Raw genomic sequence first — 22984 nt, 5'->3', positions numbered from 1 at the left:
CCACACGAGAGACTGCATTTCAAGCCCTGAAATTCCAAATGGCCATGGCTGAGTTCCTCCTCCTCCTCCTGCTCCTCCTCCCCCGTTCGGCGACGGCCCATCACCTCTGTCCCTCTCAAACGACCATCACTAGCCAAGGGTACGGCCGACTCGCCTTTACGGGAACGATGGGCGCCAACCGACTGCACGCCCGCATCTACATCCACAACAGCCCCCTATGAGCCCGGCTCGCAGGCCTGCACGTCGCCCACCACGCAAGCTACCAAGGCTCGCGCACGACCTGGATCGCCCAGACGCAGACCCCGAAGAGGTGCTCGACATCCACACCATATCCGACGATAGTAGCGAAAACATGCCGTCCAGGGTGCGCAACGGGCGCGCATCGCCTTCCAAGCCATCCCCGACTGCCAAATCCAAATCCCGTGGTGCGCGTCCATCAGTGGCGCAAGACGTCATCGAGATCCTCTCCAATGCATCCACAGACAACACACACGACGACGTTGACATGTCGGATTTCGAAGATGTCGACGTGGCCAATGCAGGCCCCGCCACGGGTGCCTCGCGCGAGGCCAGCGAAGACCTCGAGATGGAAGACGTCGATCTCGATCCGGACAACTCGACCAAGGATCTGCACGACATGTATGCCGATGCTTACCGAGAGGTGCAGGCAAAATACGGCGACGGGGCCATCGGCGAAGATGGTCAGGATGGCAGCGATCAAGAGCAGACGGGCGACGATTCAACCACCGATCCCAAAGCAATCCCCATCTTCAAGGACGGCAAGGGTCAGCACCGGGGCGTCGAGATCTCCGTCGGCAGTCGCACCCCCAAGCAGTCCGGCTCCACCAAGCCAAAGTCCACCAGCCTCCTCACGCCGCGCGACCGTCAGAATCGCATTACTGCGCACAAGCTCCTCGTGCTCTCCATGCTCGCCCACGCCCGCGTGCGCAACAAGTGGTGCAACGACGACGATCTCCGCGACACACTCGCCGACTCGGTGCCAGACTACCTCATCACCAAGCTGCGTTCCATCCATCCCAAAAAGGTGCCCGAGCAGCGCGAACGTATCCGCATGTTCGAGAGCTTCCTTTCGGAGCTCGTCCGATGGTGGACGGCGCGTTTCCGCCTCGACCCCACCATTGTCGCGGCCTCGGCGCTGCGCCAGCCGGACCAGGACATCGCAACCGGCATCATGCCGAGCTCCGGCAGGCGCATCGATGGCTGGGTCGTAGAGACGGCAGCAGAGCGAGAACAGCGCCACCGTCGCGAGCGCAGGGAACAGCAGCGCTACCGCGACGCAAAGGAACAACAGGCAAATGCAAAGTCCAAAGGCAAGGGCAAAGCCAAGGCCGCCTCCGCAACAAGTGCATTGCTGCCGCCAACAAAGGCGATGGAGATCACCATCTTCGCGCCCGGCAGCGCCATCCGCCCGATCTACTTGCGCCTGCTCTCGGCATCAGAGACCATTTCGTCGCCCGCCGAACTCAAGCAGCGTGCGCTCGACAAGGCCGGCTCCAGAGAAACGAGCGCCCAGCTCTTCTGCGCCCTGTGCCGGTCCCTCGGCATTCCTGCTCGGCTCGTAGTGAGCCCGCAGCCGATGCCGTGGAGTGTGGGTGCAAGCAAGCTCGCCAACTCGGCGGCGGGCACTCCGGCAGACAAGAAGCCCAACCAGCTCCGTGCCAAGGCCACGACCCCGGCGTCACGGCGTTTTGCTTCCAAGCCGGTGCACGAGCTGACCTCGGATGACGAGTCTGTCGCGTCGATCGGCTCGGCGAAGCGGACGGCCACCCACGGTAAGGCTGTGCCGCACCCAATGGGCCTTTCATCGGCAGACGAGGCCAGCGATGCAAAGAGAAGTACACCTGCAAAGGCTCGAGCAGCAACTTCGCGGCGGGAAGCGCCAGGAAGCGCCAGCACCAGAACTAGTCGCCGAGGCAACCGCGAACAGCCCATCTTGCTCGATGGCACGGCATCGGATGCCTCGTCCAAGTCGGCGGCAGCGACGCCAAAGAAGGGGAAGGCGAGCACCAGGGCTGCAGCCGTCAGCGAGTCGGCGCGGCGCAAAGGCAAGGCGAGAGAGGTCGATCCGCCTGTGGCCGATGATGACGGGAGCGAAGACGATGACTATCGCCCGGAAAAGTGGAAGAACCTCAAGACGCCGCTCGAGGTGGAGCACAAGGTGAAGCTGCGCGCATTTCGGCCCAAGCAGCTCAAGGACTCGGAGCTGGCGGGTGAGGATACGACGGCGGATCCGGTCGACTTGCAGGCTCCGCCGACCATGTGGGTCGAGGTATTCTCCAAGCCGTACCAGAAGTGGATCAGCGTTGATCCGGTGCGGTCTTTGGTTCGGCCGTCCGGCAATCGTCACATGGAGCCGGCGCCATTCGACCGGCAGAACAAGCTGATCTACGTTGCGGCGTTTGAGGAGGATGGATATGCGCGCGATGTGACGGCGCGCTATACGAAGACGCTCAACTCGCGCGTCTCGCGGCTGCGTCCGCCGACACGGGCAAAGGGAGAGGAGGACTGGTGGACGCGCGTGGTGCGCGCCATGCACCGTCCGCAGAAGCTCGACCGCGACGCCATGGAGGATGCGGAGCTGCAGGATTTCAGTGCGCGCGAGCCCATGCCGTCGTCCATGGCCGGGTTCAAGGACCATCCGGTGTACTTTTTGGAAAAGTTTCTCAAGCGCGACGAGGTGGTGTTTCCGCGCCGCCAGATCGCCACGTTTCAAGGCACGCCGGTCTTCTCCAAGTCGGACGTAGTCACATTACGCTCGTCGCGCCAGTGGTACAACGAGGGCCGCGTCGTGAAAGACGGCGAGACCGCGCTCAAGTTCGTCAAGGCGCGTGGGTATACGCTTGCGAACAAGCGAGCCGAGGAACAGGCCAAGCTCGAAGGTCGCGAGGTCGCACAGGAGGGACTGTACGCCGAGTTCCAGACGCAGCTCTACGTTCCCCCCGCCGTGGGACCGGACGGAGTGATTCCGACGAATGGGTTTGGCAACATCGACCTGTTTGTGCCCTCGATGCTGCCGGCGGGTGCGGTGCATCTGCCCATGCAGGGTACCGCCAAGGTGGCCAAGAAGATCGGCGTACCGTATGCCGAGGCGATCACGGGCTTCGAGTTCCGCAAGCAGCGCGGCATGCCCAAGATCACGGGCATTGTTGTGGCCGCGGCGAACGCAGAGATGGTCGAGGACGCCTTTTGGCAGCAGGAGCAGCAGGATGCATTGCGCCAGCAGACCAAGAAGATGGAGCGTGCCATGAAGAATTGGCGCAAACTCGTCAATGCCGTGCGCATCGCCAAGCGCGTCCAGGAGCAGTACAAGGACTCGATCGAGGGTCACACTGAGGATGCACCGCCAAACGGGGATCAGCAGGAGGAAGAAGGTGGCGAGAAGAGTCGATTCTTTGCTCCCAAGTCGGCGGAAGCGTCGCATTCGGCCGATACTGATGTGGGTGAGAAGCTGGATGTGGATGTGGATGTGGAGATGGCTGATGGGGTGGAGACCGAGCCAGCGGCTAGTGCGGTAAGCACACCGCGCAGGAAAGGCGCCATCATCTCGCTCGCCCAACTTGCTGCCGCGCCAGCTGAAGAAGAGCCGGAGGAGGAGAAGGAGAAGGAGGAGGAGGTAGCGGTGGGGGAGAAACGTGCCCGTCCGGAGCGACGCTCCACACGCGCGCGGAAAGGGCAGGCGCAGTACGGCGAGCGCGAGGACAGCGACGAAGCTCCGCCAGAGCAGGCCGAGACTCCGCGCCGCACTCGCCGCATCACCATCAAGCGTCCTAGGCGCAGCTAACTCGACGCTCACCCGCAATTCTCAACTGATTCCGTCTGCAGCTGGTCCTTGTGACTTGAGGGGTTGCGTGTGATGATGATCGTTCCACCCGGTGGACATGAGGATCTGCGCTGGCTGACGAGCGTACTGCCGAGTGGAAAGTTGGTGTGCAGCGGAGGGTGCTGCGCGAGTTGGGAATCTCTTTGCGTCTGACATGCTTGTTGTGGCTGCAGCCAAAAACCAGGTGGGAATGTTGAGCCTTGGTGAACACCTAACCCAGTCGACTTGGGAAGCTGTACTTGCACTCATTCTCGCCTCTTCGCCTCTTGGCCATGCGAGCCAGACTGCGCCGACGCGGAGCTTGCACATTCGACAGCATGCGCAGCAGAGTCGAAGCTTGGTCGGAGCGGAGGTTGCCGTGCGAGCTGGCGGGGTTAGACTTTTGCGGTGGCATGCTTGTTCTGGCTGCAAATCCGACGTGCGTCGCATCTGCAGCTGGACGCCCAAGGGGTGCGTGGTCACGATTCGGACGACTTGATGCGGTGCAGGCCGAAATCATACCGCATCTCGGCGCTATGCGGACGATCAACTGCACATGAGGCTGCGTGGTCGATGGGGCCCAAGCCGCACATGCAATGACCATCTTGATGGCACACACTTGACACGGCCATGACCGAGCCAAGCAGTCGAATGACATGCGCCGCCCCAAGCGCGTGATCGCAACCGACCCCTTTGCGCCTGACATGCTTGTCGTGGCATCAAAGCCGCGCACTGTACACCCGGTGCGAGGTCTCGCCGTCAAAGACTAGCCGAATCAGTCGTGAATGCTCCAGGTCCGATGATAAAGCACTTGACAATTGAAATACGCCCCCCATCTGCCATACGCAACATGCTAGACGCTCAGCCACCAAAAGCTGTGGATAACGATTCACTCTCGACAACCGGCGCTTCATCAACTCAACAGCAATTCTGCTTGGCTCGGTGTCATACACGCACGCACACACTGAATCCTGGAATCAAGATTGTTTTCAATAAAGCGTTGCGCTTAGAGCCAGGGGGCCCAAGTGGGATCCTGCAAAGCCAACTTGGACGGGTTGGACGCCGAATTGATCAGATCCAACACGACGCCACTGACGGGCGCGGTGTTGTTGGACCTCTCGAGCTCGTGGGCGCAGCTGAGCAGCTTGGCGCGCTTGACGATGTCGAGCACATTGGTCATGACCACCTCCTTTGGCGCCTCGGTAGGCAGCTGCGTCGGCGCGGCTCCCTGGGCCTGCGCCTGCGCCTGCGCCTKACGCTGTGCCCCCTGCAGCCAAAAGTTGATCTCGTCGCGTACAAAGATGCCCAGATACTCCTCCATGGCCCTCTCGGGCTCGACCAGCGTCCGTGCCAACGCAATCAGCGAAGACGTCAGCACGCCTTCGATCGCCACGGGCCCGATAAAGTGCTGCAAGTTCGGCGAGAGGCGGAAGGGCGTCGGGTCGGTCGACTTGAACTGCGGAGCGGTGGGGTTGAACGTGGGTACGACGTCCGACATGGCCACCTGGCCCGAAGCCCGACTGATGTGGATCCGGTTCGGTAAGCGGTTGGAGATGAAGAGGCAGTAGGTGACGAACGATGCAGCGGCGGTCTGCAGCGCGAATTGCTTGCGCAGCATGTAGAGATCGCTCGACGTCGCCATGGACCGTGTCATGTAGCGCGTCAACACCGTGTCCGGAACAAACTTGGTCGAAATCTCCTCCATCAGATCCATGCGCAGGTTGGTAAAGTCCACATTGCCGCGTGTCCCACTGGCCGAGCCGGAACCCGTAGCAAGGTTGCCACCGTCCCAGGTGGAGCGCATCTTTTCGACCCACGCAATGACGGGGTCGTCCTTGCCGATGCCAATCTCCTCGCAGTGCCGCTCGTAGATGTCCTGCAGACTGACGAAGCTCGAGTCGTGGTCGATCAGGCGCACCTGCGGCGCGAGCGGCAGCGCCAGCGGCACGTGGAACGCCAATCCGCGCTTGCGCGTCTCCTTCCTGCGCTCCAGAATGCGGTTGAAGAATCGCAGCAGCTGGAAGATCTTTTCTTCGCGTCGACAGTACCTCCCACTGGGCAGCTGCACCGCAAACGAATGCATCGTACCCTTGTTGCTCAAGATGGTCAAGCGCCGCGTGCACATGCCCGCCGACCGCACCATCTCGAACACCGGCATGAAGCGCGCGATCTTGACAAAGTCCGAATTGTTGTCCTCCAGCTTGAGGTACTGACCGGGCACCTCGACCTCGTCGAACTTCTGGTGCTGGAACTCCACCAGATAGTGGCTGCAGTGCTCCAGATGCTGCTTGCTCGGGCGCCGGTCCAGACTCGTCTCGTACCGGTCGCGCCACCGCTGCAGCTTGCTCACATAGTCGCGCAGCGTCGGCTTGCTCTTGACAAAGTCCTCCTCGAACGACGTCTTGAGCGGACCCGGGGGCAGGTTCTCGGCAAACCGGATCACGTTGGCCTGCGACGACGCCGGAAGCACCCCAGAGTCGTTGGGCGACACCGCTCGCTGGATGTACTGCTGCAGCGCATCGTTGAGCAGCGCGTTCGTCAGTCGGTAGATGTCCTCCTCGTTCGTCGGCTTGAACCGCTGCTGGATCTGCTCGGCAATGTTCTCCATGGTCAGCGTCAGCAGCGGGAACGCCGTCTTGAGGATGTTGAGGATCTCGTCCACGTACTCCCACGGCTGGCGCGGCACGTTGGCGGCTGCGGCAGCAGCGGCAGCGCCCGGTGCCCCCGCGGCTCCCGGTGCCGCCGGCGTGGCAGGCGCGCCCGCAGCCGCAGGCGTTGCACCCGGCGCAGCAGCCTTTCCGGAAGCATCGGCGCCGTTGGCAGGAGCGGTTGCCGCGCCGTCCGCCTTGGTGGGACTGCCTGGCGTCTGGCCCTCGGAGCCCGGCGGCTTGGCGGCGTCGGTGCCCGTGGCGGGCTTGCCGTTGGCAGCAGCCGCAGCCGCCGCAGCCGCAGCCTGCTGTCGAGCCTGCGCCTGCGCGGCACGCTGCGCAGCGATGAGCGACTGGCGCTTCATCGTCACAAAGTCCTCCTTGGTGGTGCGCAGGTAGAAGTAGAGCGACTGCGGGAACGTCTTTGCGATCGACATGAGCATCTTGCGCGCGAACCTGGCCTCCTTGTGACTGAGGCTCTGCAGCAGCTGGGGGATGAAGGTGATCCAGTACCAGATGGGCGCGTCGCCCTTGAAGCCCTCGAACGCCTGCCAGACGGTACCCTTGCTGTCGTCGCACGAGAGCAGCCAGAGCACGCGGATGAGCACCTTGCGCACCTTGGCGTTCTTGTACAGCCCGGCGGCCTGGAGGTAGCAGCTGACGGCGTTGCCTGCCGCCGCGAGCTCCGTCGGCCGGTCGCGGAAGAGGCGGTCGTTGTAGCGGCCCCACTCGGTCCACGCCTTGGCGAGGTTGAGGTCCATCTGGATGGCGGTGGCAAAGGCGTGGTTCGCCTCGTCGTTGAGCCCGAGGCGCGCCATGAACATGCCCTTGAGCGTGAAGAACTCGGCCTTCTGCGGCGCGGCGAAGAACATGAGGTTGGTGTTGTTGATGACGTCGAGGCCCTGCGTGAGCTCGTTCGGGTTCTGGAAGTGGCACTTGGCCTGCTCGCGCAGCTTGAGGAACGCCTCCTGGATCTCGATGTTGGGCAGCGTGTAGATCTTGGTGAGCGACGAGATGCACACGTCGTTGAGGTAGTGCTTCCGCGCCACGTGCGCGAACCGGTTGATGATCCACGCCGTCTCGTGGTAGCCGCGGTAGGCGTACGAGTTGGTCGACGCATTCTGCCCGTCGCGCTGCTGGATGACGGGCACGAGCGGCAGATACGCCTTGTTGATCGCGCCGAACACGTGCTGTCGCCAGGCGACCAGGTCCGACCACGCATTGATGTCGTCCCACAGGTTGGGCAGGCGCTCGCGCCACGTCTGCATCTGCGCCTTGAGCTCCGCGGATCGCTGGTCCAGATTCGTGGCATTGGTGTGCGCCAGGCTCGCAAAGATCGTGCTGGCCTCCTGCAGCTCGACGAACTGCTGGAAGATCTGGAGCAGCGGCACGTGGGCCACCGTGACGGCCGCAGGCAGCGAGTGCCACTTCTTGAGCGTCAGCTGGATCGCCTCGTCGCAGATCCGCCCGAACTCGGCCGGCTTGTCCTGACCCGACTGGCTCTTGAGCAGCGCCATGTACGCCTCGAAGACGCGCCTCCTCGGCGTCGCACTCGCCGACAGGCTCTCGAGCGCCTGTTCGAGCGTCTCGCGCTCCGTCGTCCAGTCGTACAGCCGCCAGGCGCACTCGAGCAGCAGATCGTTGTCGCCCTCCATCTTGGCGAGGTCGGTGAGGATGTCCCACTGCTGCAGCTTCTGCGCACAGAACACCCACTGATCCTCCCACAGATGGTACTCGGCCTCGGTAAAGTTGAGCACGCCCGAGCGCGCCTTGATCTGCGCCGTCTCGTACTGCACCTGGGCGTGGTTCCACATGCCGATCTGCTCGAACGAGATGGCGCTGTTGGTCTCGGCGTACACGCACCTCCTCCTCCACAGGCCGTAGAACATGTCCTCCTCCGACAGCTCGGCGTACAGCTCCGCCAGCGCGTCCTGGCCCGCCTCGCGGATGGCATCGTCGTGGCGCGGCAGCGAGCGCAGCAGGTTCTGCAGAATCTCGATGGCCGTATGCCACGCGTTGAAGTTGCGGCCGAGGTACTTGACGACGTGCGGCGGCAGCTCGAGCTGCGGCTTGCACGCCAGCGCGCCCTCGAGCAGCGTCTGCACCACGTTGGGCCGCTTGCTCACCTGGCGCAGGTTGTACTCGCGCGTGAGCACGCCGATGAGCGCGCGCGTGATGTCGTCGTGGTCCTTGCGCATCATGGAACGCCAGGCGGCCGCAAAGAACGACACCCAGATCTGGTGCGCCAGCTCCTTGTCCGTGTACAGCAGAGCGCGGATCGACGCGATGATGTCGCCCACCTGCAGACTCTTGAGCGTCGAGACAAAGCTGCTGCCGCCCTTGCCGAGCTGCGCCGAGCTGTGTGCGAGCAGCGGCCAGTTGGCATCTACGGAGCCGAGCATGAGGTCGAGCACCTGGCAGACCCAGTAGTGCTCCGCCAGATACTCCCAGCTCTGGTGGCCGAGCAGGTACTGCAGACGCCCCGCCACGCCGCGCACGAGCGTGCGGTCAAAGATGTCGATGAACTTCTTGCGCACCTGTGCGTCCTTGTGCCTGCAGCCGAGCAGGAAGGCGTTCTCGAGCCGAACCGTGAGCTCGGTGCGCGCAAATGCCGGCGTCGTATAGATGGCGTGGATGAGGTCGAGATAGTCGCGCAGCAGCTGGTCGTTGTCGCGCGACTCGAACGACATCATCTTGAGCAGGATGCCCGCCTTCTCCTTGACCGTGGGGAACGTCTCGCGCTGCTCGAGGATCCACTTGGACATGGTGTTGAGCAGGAAGCGGCAGAGTTCGATCGACGATGATCGCTCCACCAGCTGCACGAGGGCCGACAGCAGCCACCTCCTCTGGTCGCCCAGGTTCGAGATGCGGCGCTTGAGCAGCTCAAGCACGAGCATGAGCAGCTTCAGATTCGTGTTGCCCGCTGGCACGGGCTCCGTTGCGGCCAGATGCTCCTTGGTGAGCTTGCTGAGCGCCTTGCTCAACGCGGGCAGGTGCGCGTCGATCTTCTCCGGCTTGCTCTGACTCCAGGCGTCGAGCATGCTGAACACGCTGTACAGGTGCTGGCTCTGCTTGAGGCCGTCGGCGATCAGGTTGTCCGCAAACTTCCTGAACGCCGCGAGCTCGTCGGTCGCCTCGCCCTCTTTGGACTCCTTGGCGGTGGCGTCGTCGCCGTCGGGCTTCTTGTCGTCACCCGTGTCCATGTCGGCTTCGCCGTCGGCGTCCTCCTCGGGCGGCGGGTCGGGGATCACGCGGAAGATGCGCTCGAGCACGGGCTTCTGCGCCTCGACGAGCGAGACCTCGTCGGTGGCCGCGCTCTTCTCGAGCAGCTTCTGCAGCTGCGGCACGTGCGGCGCGATGTACGCGTCCGTCTTGTCGGCCACCACGATTTCGAGCGTGCGCAGCGCGTTGCAGATGACGGGCGTGTTCTGCTCGTTGATGTCGGTGTGGATGAGCGGGCGCTGGAAGATGGACAGGCGCACTTGCACGTCCGACCAGTAGGGCGCCTTGAGCACCTCGGCCAGGAGCGTGGCCGCCTTGGACACGATGCCTGCCTTCGAGATGGGCTCCATCGACAGCGACACGAAGCGCACCAGGAAGCCGACCGTCATCTCGCGCAGATTCATCGGGATGAGGTACTCGTGGTCGGCATCCGTCAGCGTGACGCCAGTGGCGTCGCCAGAGGCACCTGGTGCTGGGGCAGCTGCAGAAACGCTGGTCGTGGCAGCGGCTGGTGCGGCGCCCTTGGAAGTGCCCGAGGCGGCAGCCGAAATGCCGCTTTCGTCGATGCGAACCTTTTTCACCGCCGATGTCTCCTCGGGAGCATCAGCGCTACGCTTGCCGCTGCTTGCGGGCGCCTCGCCTTCGGAGGCTGCGTCTTTGTCCTTGGCCTCGCCATCCGCCGACTTCTTCTGCGCCTCGACATGCTCCTGGCGGCGCTTCTCCCACTTGTACAGCAGCTCGACGAGGTCGACGGCGAGGATCCTCGACTCGACGTTGACATTGGCCACCAGACCAAGCTTGGTCAGGTTGCTGACGATGTGCGGGACAAACATCTCGCGGCTGCTGTAGAAGAGGTCTGCGTGTCGCACGAGCAGGCTCAAGATGGCAAAGAGCTGGCTGACGTTGTGGCCCTCGTCCACCAGCTGCCTCTTGGTCCACTTGGCCCACTGCGGAGGCTGGCCGTTCTCGCTTGCGCCCGCGCGCTTTGGCAGTGCAGGCACCAGAATGTCCAGCGCCTTCTTGACCATGCTGCGGCCCTCGGACTGATGCGCACGCAGCAGACCAAAGTAGACCTGGCCGACGATCTTGATGGGGCTCTCGAAGACTTCGAGGAAGCGCGCGATGAAGATGTACGCCACGTTCTTGACCGTGACGTCCTCGGCGGTGAGGTTGGCCCAGCCGAACTTGATCGTGTCCTTCTTGAGCTGGCCGTTGGGCGCGAGGTGGTTCGAGCAATGCTCGAGGATCATGGTCGACATGTGCAGCAGCTCGATGCGCAGCGCGTCGTCCGAGCACAGCTCGTTGGCCACCTTGGGGTTCTGGAACGGCTTCCACAGGCGGTTGACGATCTGCGTCACGAGCTCGGTATCGATCACTTCGGCGACGTCGGGCACAGGGTCGGATGCGGCAGCAGCGGGCTGGTCGGCTGCATCCTTCGGCTCGGTGGCCTTGTCCTTGTCCGCGTCGGCGGTCGATGTCGCCGCCGTTGCGGGGTCAGCGGAAGAAGCGCCCTTGACCTCAGCCTTGGAGGCAGCGTCGGCGGCAGGGACCTCGTCTCTCTTGTCGCCCGACTCTGCATCCTTCATCTCCTCGTCGCCGTCCTTGTCGGCAGACTTTGGCTTCTCCGCTTCCGAGCTCGACAAAGATGCGGCGGCCGGCTTGTCGGTGACCACCACGGTGGACTCGGCCACCTTGGGCGACGCGGGCGGCGTGCTGGTCGGGTGCGGCCCGTACGATGCGAGAAGCATGGGATTGACAAGCACACGCAGCGCCTGCGTCTTGAGCATCTGGCTCGCGTCCTTGTCCTCAAAGAGCTCGAGGAAGCGCGAGTACATCTGCCTCTTGAACGAGTTGGACGCCTTGATGCACAGATGGTCGTAGATGAATCGCGTGGCGAACGTGAGGTCAAAGGCGATCTTGTAGGTGTAGGCGTCGAGCAGGGCGATGTAGGCCTCGACGTGCGGCTCGATGCGCAGATACGAGAGGAAGAGCTGGATGAGCTGCTTGGTCTCGCTGACGCTGCGCGTCACTGCGGCTGACGACGCGGCGGCGGCGGCCGACTGGTCCGAAGCGGTGACGGCCTTGACGGTGCTGCTGTTGGCCTCGTCGCGTCGGCGCGTCTTGCTGGCGTCGCTGTTCCAGAGCGCGATGAGCTTCTCGAAGACGTCCTTGTTGGTGATGAGCCACTTGGGGTCGCGCTCGACCATCTGCTGGACGATGGTGACGCCTGCCTGCACCTGTGCCGCCGTGGCGCCCTCTGCGAAGAGCGGGAAGAGGAACTTGTCGCGCGAGCCCGTCACCTGCTCCCTCAGCTCCGGCCCGTCATCCGAGGCGAGGGAGAGCTTGACGACGCGCAGGAACTTGGGGTTGCTCAGCTTGTCGCCCTCGAAGAAGTACGTCACCGCCTTTTCGGCGAAGCGGTTGAGGAAGAGCGTGAGCGGCTTGGTGAAGGGCGTTGCGCCCGCACGGCGCAGCTGCGACTCGATCTCGGCCACCGTCGTGGTCAGCCTGGGAAGGAACTGGAACGACGCCTCGGGCAGGAGGCGGAAGACGTTGACGATGGCGACGAGCGTCTTGATCTGCTCGTTGTCGCGCAGCGAGCCTGCGGCGGCCCTGAGGAGCACTGCGGGCTCGGCGAGGCTGGTGAGATGGTCGAGCAGCTTGGTGCCGATCTCGACCTTGAAGTAGTTGGTGAGCAGCTGCAGCAGGCGCGCCAATCCCTCGAGTCCGGACGCCGTGAGCCTGTTGCGGTCGGCGAGCGTCATGAGGATGGGCCTGAGGCCGCTCTGCAGCAGGTCCTTGGGCAGCTTGCTCTGCTGGCTGAGCACCGTCTTGAGCGACTCGTACGCGACCTGCACCACCTCCTCGCTCCTCGAGTAGAGACTCTTGAAGTAGACCGAGATGATCTTCATGCGCATCTGCGTGTGCTTGGCCGAGAGGAAGTCGCCGCATGCCATGGCCGACGAGAGCAGCCGGATGGCAACCACCCGAAGCTTGGTGACGGCGATCATGTTCTTGTACTGCGAGGTCCTGCCGATGAGCGCCTGGTCGTCGGCGTCGGCGAGCGCAAGCGCCTCGGTGAGGACGCGGTAGAGCTCCTCGTTGAACTCGGGCAGCGGCGGCGTGAGGTTGAGTGCAAAGGTGATGGCGTCGATGTGTCCGATCTGCATGCCGAAGGGCAGCGCGCGCAGCGGCTTGGTGAAGATGGGCTGGAGCAGGCGTTCCTTTTGCGTGGTGAGCAGCTCGGTGACGGTGCACTTGCGCAGCTCTGCGAGCAGCTTGAACGCGGTCTGGGTGGTGGTGCGGACGGTGGCGTTGGAGCTGGACAGCTCGGGCACCAGGATGCCGATGAGGTAGGTGAGGTGGCTGGGCCGCTCGGGAACGGGCGGCTCCGCCTTGCCCTCGGCGGGCGCGTTGGTGGTGTACGCCTGACGGATGACCTGGAGGAGCGTGTCGCTGACCTCGTCGATGTTGCCGGGTGGGTCGTTGGGCATGTCCTTGAGCATGAAGAGCAGCGCACGGACGATCTCGAGCTGATGGTCGCGCACCCAGACCTGGCCGAGGTCGGCGCGGCGCACGAGCATGTTGACGCCGAGCCAGCCGCCGGTCTTGCGCTGCCACAGCTGCTCGTAGCACTGGGAGCAGAACTTGCTGGCGAACGAGTGCATGACGATGTGGCCGAGGTCGGGACGCGTGGCGGGCGCCTTTTCGCACGCGGCGAGGAACTCGCGGATGATCTGCAGCTCCAACTCGATGAGCGGCGCCGGGTCGTTGCCCACCTCGTTGAGCGCGAGTGCGTTGGTGAGCCCCTCGAGCAGCGAGGTGGTCATGGGCCACAGATGACGGCTCGAACCGCCGGAGGAGGAGGAGGGCATGTCGCGCTTGATCTCGGCGTGGAAGACGTGCTTGCAGATGCCAAACAGGTACTGCACCGCCTCGTCCCTGAGGTCGTCGGCGCGCGTGGCGTCAAAGAGCCCCTTGATGAGCTTGCCAAACACCGCCTCGCGGTCGGCATCCATGAGGGAGCCGTCGAGGAAGAGCGCGGCGGTGTGGCGGAGCAGCTCGAAGGCGTGCTTGCGATAGTACGGGTCGGTGCGACGGATGTTGGCGAGCGCGAGCTCGGTGACGGGGGTGAGCGTCATGGACTGCGACTTGCCGTCGAGATGGATGGGGAAGGTGGGTGGCTTGTGCGAGACGTAGGCGAGCCGGGGCGGATTCTGGAGGAGCTTGCGGTTGCGGCCGCCCATCTTGCCGAGGATGCGCATGGTGGTGTGGGAGTGCTGGTGGTTGTGCGGGAGGGGCTGGAGATGCTGCCAGAGCGCGGCCATGATGTCCTGTGCGTAGGGCGCCATGATGGGGTCGAGGAATTCCTGGGTGAGGTTGTCGATGCAGAGTTCGAGGGTGCGGAGGCCCTGGCTGACGAGCTCGGTGGAGGACTGGAGCGCGAGCACGAGCGGCTTCATGAGATAGCCGAGGTAGGGCAGAAGCACGCTGAGGCGGACGGGCACGGTGAGGCAAAGATCGACAAACACCTCGCGTCGGCTGGGCTCTGCAGCGTTGAGGAGCGCATTGAGGTTCTCGAGCAGGACGGGGAGGAGCGGCAGGACGTCCTTGTAGAGGAGCTCGAACCGGCCGCCGCCGATGCTGCGGAAGAGAGCGCGGAGGAGGAGAAAGTAGTTGGTGGGCTCGTCGGCCTTGCTGGCGAGCTTCATGGACTCCATGATGAGATGGCTGAGGTGGGGCTGGAGCACCACCTCGTTCTCCTCTGGGAAGATGGTGACGGCCATGAAGGCCATCTTGAAGAGGCGCAGGCTGATGGAGGCGTGCTTCTTGTCCGACTTGCCGAGCTCCTCGAGCCTGTCGACGAGGAAGCGGAGGAGGATGCCGACGAAGCGCTTGGAGACGGCGTCGTTGCTGAGGAGGTTCTGCGGGATGCCGAGGAGGGTGGGCGAGTTGAGCATCTCCTGGAAGAGGAAGGGCATGTGGGCGGTGAAGATCTCGTGGAAGACCTGTGGCTCGAGGTCGATGAAGACGGTGGTGAAGAGGTCGAGCACCTCTTTTTCCTCCCTGCCCTCGCGGTCCTCGTGGAGGGACCAGCACTTGACGCCGTCGACGAGCAGCCTTCCTGCGGTGGCGCCGTCGGGATGCGCGGCATTGCGATGGCGAAGGACGGGGATGAGCGTCTTGAAGCCAAAGAGGATGTTGCGAAAGAGGAAGCGAGCGTCCTTGAGCGGATCGCCTGCGACGTCGAGCATGATGGCGGCCGCCTGGATGGGCTTGCCGCGCTCGATGGTGACTGCATCGACGGCGAGCTTGTCGGTTGTGTCGACTGCGTCGGCGTGGTGCTGCTGGTGTTGATCTTTGATCTGACGCAGGCGGTCCATGTCGGCTCGCATGCGATGCAAGCTGGCGAGCTTCTCGACAAAGACGTCGAGGATGGAAGCGAGCGTCTGAGTGGCGCCGTCGGGGTGTTTTGTGAGGATGGTCTCGACGAGGTTGAGGAGGAGCTTGACGCACATGGTTTGGATGCTGGGAGCGAGCGTGGGGTCGTGCAGGATCTGGGAGTGGATGTGGACGACACGGACGAGCTGTTGGGGCGAAAGCTCCTGGCGGACGTGGTGTACGAGGTCGGCGAGCATGCTGATGGCGAGTGGCCTCTGTGTCTCGTGCGAGGTGACGCCGGTGCCGATGAGGACGCGTTCGTCGAGGAGGGTGTCGATCTGACCGACAAAGTGGGCGCGGTACTCGGTGGAGAGGACGTGGCGGGTGGCGACGAGGAGCTCCTTGCGGGTTGCGGAGGCCTCGGGTGGACAGTCCTTGAGGAGGCGGACGCTGATCTCGGGGAGGACGTGGGCAAAGGGCCGCATGACGGGAGCGGAGCCTCGGAGGACGTAGGCGAGGAAGGACATGGTCTTGACCTGGGCTACGATCATGTCGGTGTAGAGCGATCTGTTCTTGATGGCGGGAGCCACGCCGACAAAGATCTCGCCGTTTGCGCTTGCGGCTTGGTGAGCCTCGCGCTGTGGCTTTGCCTGTAGCGAGAGGCAGCTCTCGATGATGAGGGGCACAAAGACGTTGATGGCCTGCGGGACTACGGTGCGGTAGCTCTGGAATATGAGGACGATGACGATGGGACATTCTGTGAGCACCTTGAAGCTGGACATGGACTTTGGGAGCGGCTTGGAGGCGGGTGCGGCTGGTGTGGCTGGTGTGGCGGATGTGGCTGCAGGGGTGGTGGAAGCCGAAGCGGTCGGGGTGGATGTGGAGGCTGCGGCGTCGGAGGCGGCCGTGGCAGTGGCAGCGGGCTGCGCTGTGGAAGAGGCAGCTGGAGCGGCGGCGGTGGTGTCCGTGGCGGTTGTAGTGGTGGTGGTGGTGGTGGTGTCCGAGACGGCGGGTGTGGTGGCAGCGGGGGCAGTGGGAGCAGCAGCAGTGGAAGCAGGGGCAGTGAGCTGGGAAGCTTCGGACTCAAAGGCCTGCTCTACGGTGTTCTTCATGTTGGCGTAGAGCTTCTTGACGAGTTCGAGGAAGGGCTGTACCTGATCCTGGAGGACAGCTTTGAAGGAGCGATGGAGGTCGATGATGACTTTGAGGGCGAGCACGGCATTGTCCTCGTTGTCGTCGCGGAGGACGTTGAGCATGGCGGTCATGAGGGGGTCTGCATAGGGTTTGAATACGTCGTGCTGGGGCATGCGATGTGTTGTTTCGAGGACGATGTGGCGGAGGCGCTGCTCGGGCGCGTCTGCGATGAAGCTGCATGGTGTTGCGTCGAGGAGGGAGATGTAGGCGGGGATGACGTGCTTGAGGAAGAGGGCGTAGTCGATGTTCTGGAAGAGGTCGAGGAGTTCCTTGAGCTCGAAGGCGGTGGCTAGCCTCGCCTTTGCGTCTATTGAGTTGTCTGCGAGCTTGGCGGCGATCTGCTCGACGTCCGGCACGGAGCGGCGTGCGGAGTTGTCGGTGGCCGACATGGTGCGGAGTGGATGGTGCGCGTGCTGCGCGTCAGAGGGCGGCCTCGTGTGTGTGGAAGCGCATGTGCTGGATGGATGAAGCTGTGGTAGCGCGCGGGCAGGGTTGAAGAGGAGGCGTGCGGCTGGATGGCTTTGTCGTTGACCGAGCGAGTATGCCGAGGATGCCGAGGGTGAGATGGATGGTACCAAAGTAGGAATGAGGATGAGAGCCAAGCAGCGAGGCCGAGGAGGAGCTGCCTGTCGTGTTCTGCCGAGCCATCCAAAAAGCGCCAAGCGCGAATCTGTTAGATCGTTTCCTAAGCCGGCCTGCCACACTCTTTCTCACGATCCAGTCTCACATGGCTCTGAAGCGTTGGCATATACAAGCAGCGCATACTCACGATTGGGCGCAGTGCGATCGCAACGACTCAGAAGGCAGACTGTACGGCAGGCATAGAGAGACAGTCAAGTGTGGGGGCGAGGAGTGAAGAGGAAGAAGGGGGGGAAATGGCTCCGAACGCCCTCTCTATCCCAACGACGCTTGGGGTCACGTGAGCCACGAGGTCGTCCACTTCTTCCGGCGATGCGCTGCACAGGTAATCGTGACTAAATACAGATCTGGCTTGTGGGACAAAGGCGGCGTAACATTGTTTGACCCGGCGCACCGCACATTGCTCGCGTGAGAGCGGGAATTGAGCATCCGAAGGCGTGGCACAAGCCAGGCGCCAAGTCAAAGGCAGAAACACGCAGTCGGTGCCACCTCACTTTGGCGAGCAGTGAAAGAGAGAGAGAGAGAAAGAGTGTTGGTTGGCCACGTCCGATCGACCAAACCCTTCTTTGCTACTTCATCCTTCCCATCTCGCATCTCCCACCGTGTCATCATATACACTCGGCGCCGCGCTCATGACATAGTCCACACTCTCTTTGCCGACTCTGTCTCCGCCCTCTTCCACTTGCTTGGCTGGGCCTGCTCGTGTAGCCACTGCGCACCATGGCGAGCCTCTTGCTGCGTCTGTTCCATTCGGACTACTTTTCGCCGCACCTCGCGCTTTCCTATTTACGCACGTACTCGGACAACATCGGCATCACCTACTACCTCGTGAGCCAGCTCGAGTCCGCATTCCCCTCGCACCACGTCGAGTTCTACTGGCCCCAGCTCTGCCACCTCCTCATCACCAAGCCGTCCGACTCGCGCGCGCTCGAGTGCTTCATCCTGCGCAGATGCAACGAGTCCGTACACGTCGCACTCCTCACCCTCTGGTACTTCCAGGCTGCGCTTTCCGACCTCTCGTCCAACCCGAATACAGCCTCGTTTCACATCTGCCATCGCGTCTTCAACGAGTGCCAGCGCATCCTCTTCCAGGACCCGCTCGCTTCGTCCAACCCGGTCTATGCGCTCGCTTCCGCGCCTGCCGATGCTCCCGGACCCTCCAACTCGAATCTGCTCCAGAATGGGCTCGAGCGCATCCGTCTGGCGGCCACGTCCACGTTCCGACGCCAAAAGGTGTCGCCGCACACGCCCATCGCCAACATCGTCGGCATCGGCTCGGTGCTCGCCAGTGCGCCCGGCATGCCTCGCCTCGCCGACATCACGGGGAATATCGCCATCGAGCAGGCACGACAACCCGTAGACCCCATGCAGCACGCCCTCGCCTCGCGTGACGCCCAGCGCTCAGCACGTCAGGACCTCGACGATGATGACGACGATGACGAGGCCTTCCAGCACGACCAGCTCTACGAGAGCAACGATCGCGCCGCAGAGGATGGTATCGACAGCGACGACAACGACTCGCTCAACGAAAAGCCCGCCACCACCACCTCCACAGCGGCCCCTGATCCGCACGCACGAGACTCGAGCCTCTCGTCGTTGGCCGGCTCGCTCGTCAAGATGGCCGCCTCGTCGGTATCCATGGCACGCGCTGACACGGCGCCTCTGCCTCCGCCCAAGGACTCTCCGTCCGCTGCTACCTCTACCACAACCACCAAGGAGATCACCTCCGGAGGCTCGTTGCCCGCCGCCGACACCGCCAAGCGCCCCGACAACCCGTTCACCACCTTGGCCGCCGGCTTCAATGCCGGCTTCAACGACTTCAAGGGCAAGGCGGCCGCCGCCGTGGGCGAGGTGTTTGGCCAGGCGCACAACGACGCCCACCCCAGCACCTCTACACGAACCGCCACGGGCGCACGCAAGAACCCGTCCTCGACAGCAGCGCCTCCACCCTGGTCGCCGCACAAGCATCGGCAGCTGGCGTCGTTCGGTCAGCAGGCGGCATCGTCGCGCTCGGTGCCCAACCTCGCCTCGACGCGCGCGGGCGTCGCCTCGGTGTTCGCCTCGTCCGCCGCACTCAACCAGCCAGCCGCCAAGACGGAGGCGGTGCTGGCGCTGTACAATGCCGAGGCACGGCGCAGCCTGCTGCGATCCAACTATTGCAAGGAGCAGACGCGGTTCCTGCTGGCGTTGCAGGACATCTCGGCGCGGCTGTTGCTGTTGCCCAAGCCGGCGCGGCTGTCGGCGCTGCGTGCCGAGCTGACCGCGCTCAATCACAAGCTGCCCGCCGATGTGTGCTTCCCGCTGTGGTGCACTGCGGATGACAAGGATGTGCGCTCGGGAGGGGAAGCGGCGGGTGCGGCAAAGAGGCACCACCGGGTGGTGAGGATCAATCCAAGCGAGGCGGTGGTGCTCAATTCGGCGGACAGGGTGCCGTTTTTGCTGCATGTAGAGGTGCTCAACAACGAGCTGGATTTCGATCCGGAGCGCAGGCACAACCGCGACACGCTCAGGAGGCTTGTCACCGAGGAGGACTCGCGCAGGCGCAAGGCCGCCGCTGCGTCGTCGCCGTTTGTGCAGGCGAGCGAAAGTGCGCGCAATACGCCCGATCTCGTCGAGCATGACGAGGTCGCAACGGCGGCCAACGATGGCGATGCGCATGATGCAGCAGCAGCGGTGTTGGAGCTGGATGGTCAGCTGGGCACGCGGTCGAGCACGCCACGGCCCGCATCGCAGCCTCTGACGCCCGCGATGGAGCGTGGGGATGCCATGGATGCCGAACGCAGTGCAGCCGAGGCGGAGGCGGACATGGGTACGCTGCGGGAGCCAGACGCGGCAGGCGAGGAGATCGACCTGACCGAGCAGATGTACGGTTCGGACCTGGCCGGGTTCGGTGGCGAGCGCGAGACGTCTTCGGACGACGACGAGGATCTGTCGACGCGCAACCGGATGCACGATGCAGCGGCCTGGAGCGCGCCCGGCGACGGGGAGGTGGCGGCGGGCCATCGACCCATGCAGGAGTTTTCGCTCGACGAGTATGCGCAGCGCATGCGCACGGCGGCGGTCATGCTGTCGCAGCTCAACAAGTCGAGCAACGCCACCAAGGCGCACGCCATCGTCAACTACGGCCCGAATCTCGGCAGCAATGCGCAGGGCGGATGGAGCTCGTGGATCGTCCCCACCAACTGGTACTCCTCTGCCACCACCGGGGCGAATGGAGGAGGCGCGGGGGATAAGGCCGAGGTGGGACAGGGGACGGCGGGGGTGAGTGCGCATGTGGGGATGGATGTACGCGTGATGGGTGGCGTCGGGGGAGCAGGGCAGAGCTCGAGGTTGGTGCATGCCGAGACGGAGGCGATCCGCAAGCGGATCATGCACGAGATGATGGCGTTGGAGGAGGAGAGGATGCGGCGCATGAAGGCGGGTGGGCGAACGGCGGTGCGTGCGAGAGCCAAGGCATCCAATCCAACCACGCGCATGGGCGAGGACGAGGAAGAAGCGGTGCTGCGCGCGGTCAACAAGGACGATCCCTCGGCGGCCATGTTCAGCGAGTCCTGGGCAGCCAAAAAGGAGCGCATCCGTGCCTCATCCCCCTACGGCCATCTGGCTAGTTGGGACGTATTCTCGGTCATCGTCAAGACGGGCGCCGATTTGCGGCAGGAACAGCTGGCGGTGCAGTTGATCAACGAGTTTGGGCGGATTTGGGAGGAGACGGGGAGCGAATGTTGGGTTCGCTACTTCCGCATCCTGGTGACGAGCGAGAATAGCGGGTTGATGGAGACGATCACGGATGCGGTGAGTGTGCATTCGATCAAGAAGGAGGCGTACTCGCGCATGGCGGAAGAAGACAAGGCGCGGGGATTCTCGCTGTACGATCACTTTCTTGCGGCGTATGGGCCGTCGACATCGACGGGGTTTAGCAAGGCGAGGGGGAGGTTTATGCGATCGCTGGCGGGGTATAGTATCATCAGCTACCTGCTGCAGATCAAGGACCGACACAACGGCAATATCCTCGTTGACCGCGATGGACGACTCATCCACATCGATTTCGGGTTTATGCTCGGCATCAGTCCTGGCGGCGTGGGGTTCGAGGCGGCGCCGTTCAAGATGCCGCAGGAGTACATCGACATCTTGGGCGGGCTCGAGAGTCAGGAGTTCGACGAGTTTAAGAAGCTCATGCGGCAGGGATTTAGGGACGTACGCAAGCATGCGGAGCGCATCATCATGCTGGTGGAGCTCATGGCCAAGGATTCCAAGCTGCCCTGCTTTGCACTGGGCGACTTGACGGCGGCCAATCTGCGCGACAGGTTCCAGCTGGGATTGAGCAGTGCGCAGTGCGACGAGTTTGTGGATAGGTTGGTGTTGTCCAGTGCCGGTAGTGCGTTTACGAGGCTGTACGACATGTATCAGCGCCTCACCGAGGGCGTCCTCTAACTTGATGCTCGACCCATTCATCCCAGTTTGATGGATTCGCGTGTTTTGAGCGCGAGAAATACGACGGGGGTCTGTGCGTCTTGGGGACGCTTTTCTATCTTCACTTTTGTCTTGTCACTAACCCAAACGATGTCGACTTGCGCTGCTGGTGGGGTGGCGATCATCTCGAGTGCGGAGGTGGATGCTGCACTGCGCACGCTCAGCCTCGCCTCACTGCTACTCTCACAAGCACGCGCATTTCGCTCGCTGTCGACGGCGCAATGTCCGCCTCGCATCAGCCTTGTCACGCCCACGCATACGCAGCTCTTCATGCCCACACACACCTCGTCCACCACGGTGATCAAGATCGTCAGCGTCCCCCTTGTCAGCCGCGGCATTCCCGGAGTCAACCTTGTCTTTGGCGACGATGGATGCGTCAGTCACGTGGTCAACTCGACCATCCTCACCGCGGTGCGCACAGCAGCCGGGTCGGTCCTCAGCACCATCATGGCGCTAGGACGGCAGGAAGTGGAGTTGGTCGTGTTTGGGGATGGGCTTCAGGCGGTTCTACACATTGCGCTACACGCGCGATTCTACACGCTCACCACAACCACCATCGTTGTGGGTCAACACCGCCGCCTCTCGCCGACCGAAGTGGAGAGAAAGAAGGAGGAGATGGTTCGACAGCTAAGCGGGTTGGGCTGTGGGGTGGAGATCGAGGTGGTGACGGAGGTGGATGCGGTGAGGAGCGCGGTGGGGAGCGCGGATGTGGTGTGTACCTGCACTCCGTCGCGCAAAGTGCTGTTCGAGGAGGAGTGGGTACGTGGCAGAACACACGTATGCGCCGTAGGATCGTACACCCACCAGATGCGTGAACTGCCACCCGGGCTCGTAAAGCAGGCTGCAACCAAAGGTGCGCTTGTGGTGGATAGTGTCGATGCATGCAGGACCGAAGCAGGATGTCTCCAACCTCTTGACGATGAGCAGTGGGGTAGGGTGAGGCAGATGGCGGATCTCCTACCCAACCCCAACAGCGGAGAAGAGGAGTGGATGCAGCATGTCGAGGGAAGATGGAGCAACGAGGGCGTGAGTGTGTTCAAGTCGGTAGGTGTGGCTACGCAAGACGCCGAGATCACCCGTCTCATCGTGGATACCGCCCAGTCCACGCGGATCGCCTTCTAGCCGCAGACCCTGAAATGCAATCGAGTGGTGATAGTGTTACTTTTGGCGCGTTGATATTTCGCTTGTCTGCCCCTGAACACGCGTTGGCTTCCCACCACCACCATGGACACAACCAGCCTCTCGTTGCGGCTATCCACCCTCGCGCATATTGTGGGCACGTCGACCGAGGGGGCTGTGCTGGCTCGACTGCGCACCGTCGCTGGCGCGCTCGACGACGTGCCCGACGCTTCGGTGCGGTTTCTCGTCCAGCACTGGCCCGAGTACGATGCGCACCTCCAACCCCTCCCCCCGCCCGCTGTAGACGCACAACACGCAGTGCATGCACTCCAACTGCACGAAGAGCTGGCGACAGCCTACCGCGAGATCAGCGAGATCGCCGCATTGCAAGCTGTATTGGATGGTACAGCGAATAAGGCACTCGCAAGTAAGTCCCCCCCCCCCCCTCCCCAACCCGCCTCTCGTTGCGGCTATCCACCCTCGCGCATAT

At 63.2% G+C, this 22984-nt stretch overlaps 5 protein-coding genes across 5 annotated transcripts; 4 read left to right on the top strand and 1 right to left on the bottom strand.

Annotated features, from left to right (window-relative positions):
• Positions 1 to 217: 217 nt before the first annotated feature.
• Positions 218 to 3802, top strand: PAN0_048d6420 (uncharacterized protein; the record flags this gene model as incomplete). Its single annotated transcript, XM_014798135.1, has 1 exon — positions 218 to 3802. The coding sequence occupies one exon, from the start codon at positions 218 to 220 to the stop codon at positions 3800 to 3802; it is 3585 nt and encodes a 1194-aa protein (XP_014653621.1).
• Positions 3803 to 4826: 1024 nt separating this feature from the next.
• On the bottom strand, positions 4827 to 16655 carry PAN0_048c6419 (histone acetyltransferase SAGA, TRRAP/TRA1 component, PI-3 kinase superfamily TRA1; the record flags this gene model as incomplete). The annotated part of the gene is made up of 1 exon (XM_014798134.1): positions 4827 to 16655. The coding sequence occupies one exon, from the start codon at positions 16653 to 16655 to the stop codon at positions 4827 to 4829; it is 11829 nt and encodes a 3942-aa protein (XP_014653620.1).
• A 970-nt stretch (positions 16656 to 17625) lies between these two features.
• PAN0_048d6418 (phosphatidylinositol 4-kinase) lies at positions 17626 to 21336 on the top strand (the record flags this gene model as incomplete). The annotated part of the gene is made up of 1 exon (XM_014798133.1): positions 17626 to 21336. One exon carries the CDS (start codon positions 17626 to 17628, stop codon positions 21334 to 21336), a length of 3711 nt encoding a protein of 1236 aa, XP_014653619.1.
• A 129-nt stretch (positions 21337 to 21465) lies between these two features.
• Positions 21466 to 22497, top strand: PAN0_048d6417 (NAD(P)-binding protein; the record flags this gene model as incomplete). Its single annotated transcript, XM_014798132.1, has 1 exon — positions 21466 to 22497. The coding sequence occupies one exon, from the start codon at positions 21466 to 21468 to the stop codon at positions 22495 to 22497; it is 1032 nt and encodes a 343-aa protein (XP_014653618.1).
• A 102-nt stretch (positions 22498 to 22599) lies between these two features.
• Positions 22600 to 22921, top strand: PAN0_048d6416 (uncharacterized protein; the record flags this gene model as incomplete). Its single annotated transcript, XM_014798131.1, has 1 exon — positions 22600 to 22921. A coding segment is annotated over one exon (322 nt), but the record flags the coding sequence as incomplete, so codon positions are not given.
• Positions 22922 to 22984: the final 63 nt, after the last annotated feature.

This window comes from Moesziomyces antarcticus (genome assembly GCF_000747765.1).
Source record: "Moesziomyces antarcticus DNA, scaffold: scaffold_v10048, strain JCM 10317, whole genome shotgun sequence".
In the NCBI taxonomy this organism is placed as follows: domain Eukaryota; kingdom Fungi; phylum Basidiomycota; class Ustilaginomycetes; order Ustilaginales; family Ustilaginaceae; genus Moesziomyces; species Moesziomyces antarcticus.
Note: the sequence above shows the minus strand (reverse complement) of the source record. Positions and strands in the feature narration are given on the sequence as shown.